At 35.8% G+C, this 2,202-nt stretch overlaps 1 protein-coding gene across 1 annotated transcript in view; it reads right to left on the bottom strand.

The window, feature by feature from the left end:
* LOC101650333 (N-deacetylase and N-sulfotransferase 4) overlaps positions 1-2,202 on the bottom strand; it is a 356,545-nt gene that overhangs the window by 13,490 nt on the left and 340,853 nt on the right. Inside the window, exons 10-11 of the mRNA XM_004703471.2 lie at positions 1,449-1,619; positions 412-521 (exon numbers count right to left, since the gene is read on the bottom strand). Of these exons, the coding sequence (XP_004703528.1) occupies positions 412-521; positions 1,449-1,619 (281 nt within the window). The remainder of the gene's footprint in view (positions 1-411; positions 522-1,448; positions 1,620-2,202) is intronic.

Raw genomic sequence — 2,202 nt, 5'->3', positions numbered from 1 at the left:
TTAAACACTTTAAAACACCAGACACTATATATGTTGCTTGCCAGGCACCATTTCCTTTCTTCACCTCATTTGCTTATGCACCCATTTTGCCTTCAGAGATCATGTTGGGAAGTTGAATATCTAAGAGTGCCAGGTTACTAGAACAAAGTTTTCTTGTGTTTAGGAAGGCCTTGAGTAGAGGCCCAAAGTCTGCTGTCTTAAAACAACATAAGTATATGCACATTGACCTATATCTCTGTCATTATAAATAAATATATTTACATATATACATGCCGCTACCTATATCTCTATTAAATAGCTTTTTCCTCCTAATTCTTTCCTCTATTTCCTTTCACCTTCCTCCTGACCCTACTAGTGATAATTTATGATGGTAAATAATGGAAATGAAACCGTGCATGAGAATAGACTCACGTTAGTGCTTCAGAGTAATTATAATAAGGTGTAACTCCCAGAAACTTCTGGACTTCATCCATCACGGTAGCTGGGTCAGATCTCAACTGCTGTCCATCAATAATTAGCAACTGTAATGTCAAAAATAGCCACTTTAGGAAGAATAAGGCTACATTCAATATACTGAGTTGCTTCTCCTGATTTGTAATGACATTAACAAATTGGGTCAATGTGAATAAGAAGAAAATGTGAACTCCCTAGAATATATTTTAATGTTTATTGTATTTGCATCTTTCACAACAATCAGCAATTGAAGCTTGCATGAGTACCATTTTTGTTCATTACCCAATTATATCCCTTAACTTTATTGTAAATTAGAAATAAGGATGGACACTCTTTTAATTAGTATTTATCTGAAATCCTGATTTCTCATTTGTAGTATAATCAATGAGTTATTTATACAATCTATGAAATGCCATAAGCTAAACCCCAGAACCAAGAGCTTTAGAAATAGTAGGCATTAGGATGAACATCATACATCAGTTCTCCTTACAAATCAATGATGGAGACCTGAGATTCTAATTGTTTTCTAGGCTGGGATGCAGATTAGAAAGGATATGAATGTTTTCCTCAAAACCCTATAGTTTTTCCTTTTCCATTGTCCTAGCACTGTGATAGCACTTCCCAAATTGACAGTCTAGTGCATGACCTTCCTCATTCCTTATGGAGGACTCAGAGGACAGATAGCATACAGAGACTGTGTAGTCAAAAGAATATTATTAACAAAATGCCCGCTCTATTATTAGCTGAAAGTGGCTCCCTGTGACTCACATGATATTTCCTGTGTGAGGAGTCATCACTTTTGGACCAGATACTGTGTAAAATAATGTGCCTAGAATGTGTTGTCAGAACTATGTAAATGTTTCATTACATAATCAAGATTAAAATGAAAAAGTTCACATTTCTCACTTATAATTTTCTCTGGTTATAAATCACTATCTGTTAATATGACACAATCATGATATACTAGACAGGACAAATTAATTGCAGGGACTTACCTGAGAAGTAGCAAAATAAGTTAGCCATCGTTCTATGTGGACTGCATACAACCCGGGTTCCAGGCATCTCCTCTGCAAAGTTTTTAAGTCAGATGGGGCCCAGGGCCCTGTTGTAATGACGTCATAGAAATTAAACCTTAGGGCAGCTGGATCTTCATGTGATCGCTGGTGCTTCAACAAAAAAGTCCATTGTTAAGTTAATTTCCTGACAACATGTGTACTGTGTGCTTGTATGTGTTTGGTGTCTACGTGTGTGTGTCCCTTTCATTTCTCAGAAATAACACAGGTTGTCGGTTTTCTAGAATGATGCTATTTCTCATCTATCTGAGATAGGAATTGATAACCCTAGAGGGACAGAAAGTAGAATAAAGGTTTCAGGGAGTGGGTACAGTGGTGCTAGTTTTGGGGGTGGGGGGCATGGTGAAAGGCAGATGATGTCAGAAAGTCCAGGAAGGAAAAGAAGGCTTTGAAGTAGATTGTGGTAGCAATTTTACAATACTGACTGATGTGATTGAAGTATGGAATGATATGACATATGTATTAACTCCCAATTAATACTAATTTTTTTTTAAAGAATCACAAAGTAGAAGGGATGATCTAATACTCCAGGAATTGAAAGAAAGCTAGTGAATAAATGTGTATAACTATGCTAAGTAAGTTGAAATATAATGACTACCTTTGAGCAAATATTAAATAAATATGATCATAATAAAGGGGAAAATGATTGTATTGAAAAGAAAGTATTGCCACATGA

Source organism: Echinops telfairi, unplaced genomic scaffold (assembly GCF_000313985.2).
Source record: "Echinops telfairi isolate 266 unplaced genomic scaffold, ASM31398v2 ScPeMD7_7468;HRSCAF=8506_0, whole genome shotgun sequence".
In the NCBI taxonomy this organism is placed as follows: domain Eukaryota; kingdom Metazoa; phylum Chordata; class Mammalia; order Afrosoricida; family Tenrecidae; genus Echinops; species Echinops telfairi.
Note: the sequence above shows the minus strand (reverse complement) of the source record. Positions and strands in the feature narration are given on the sequence as shown.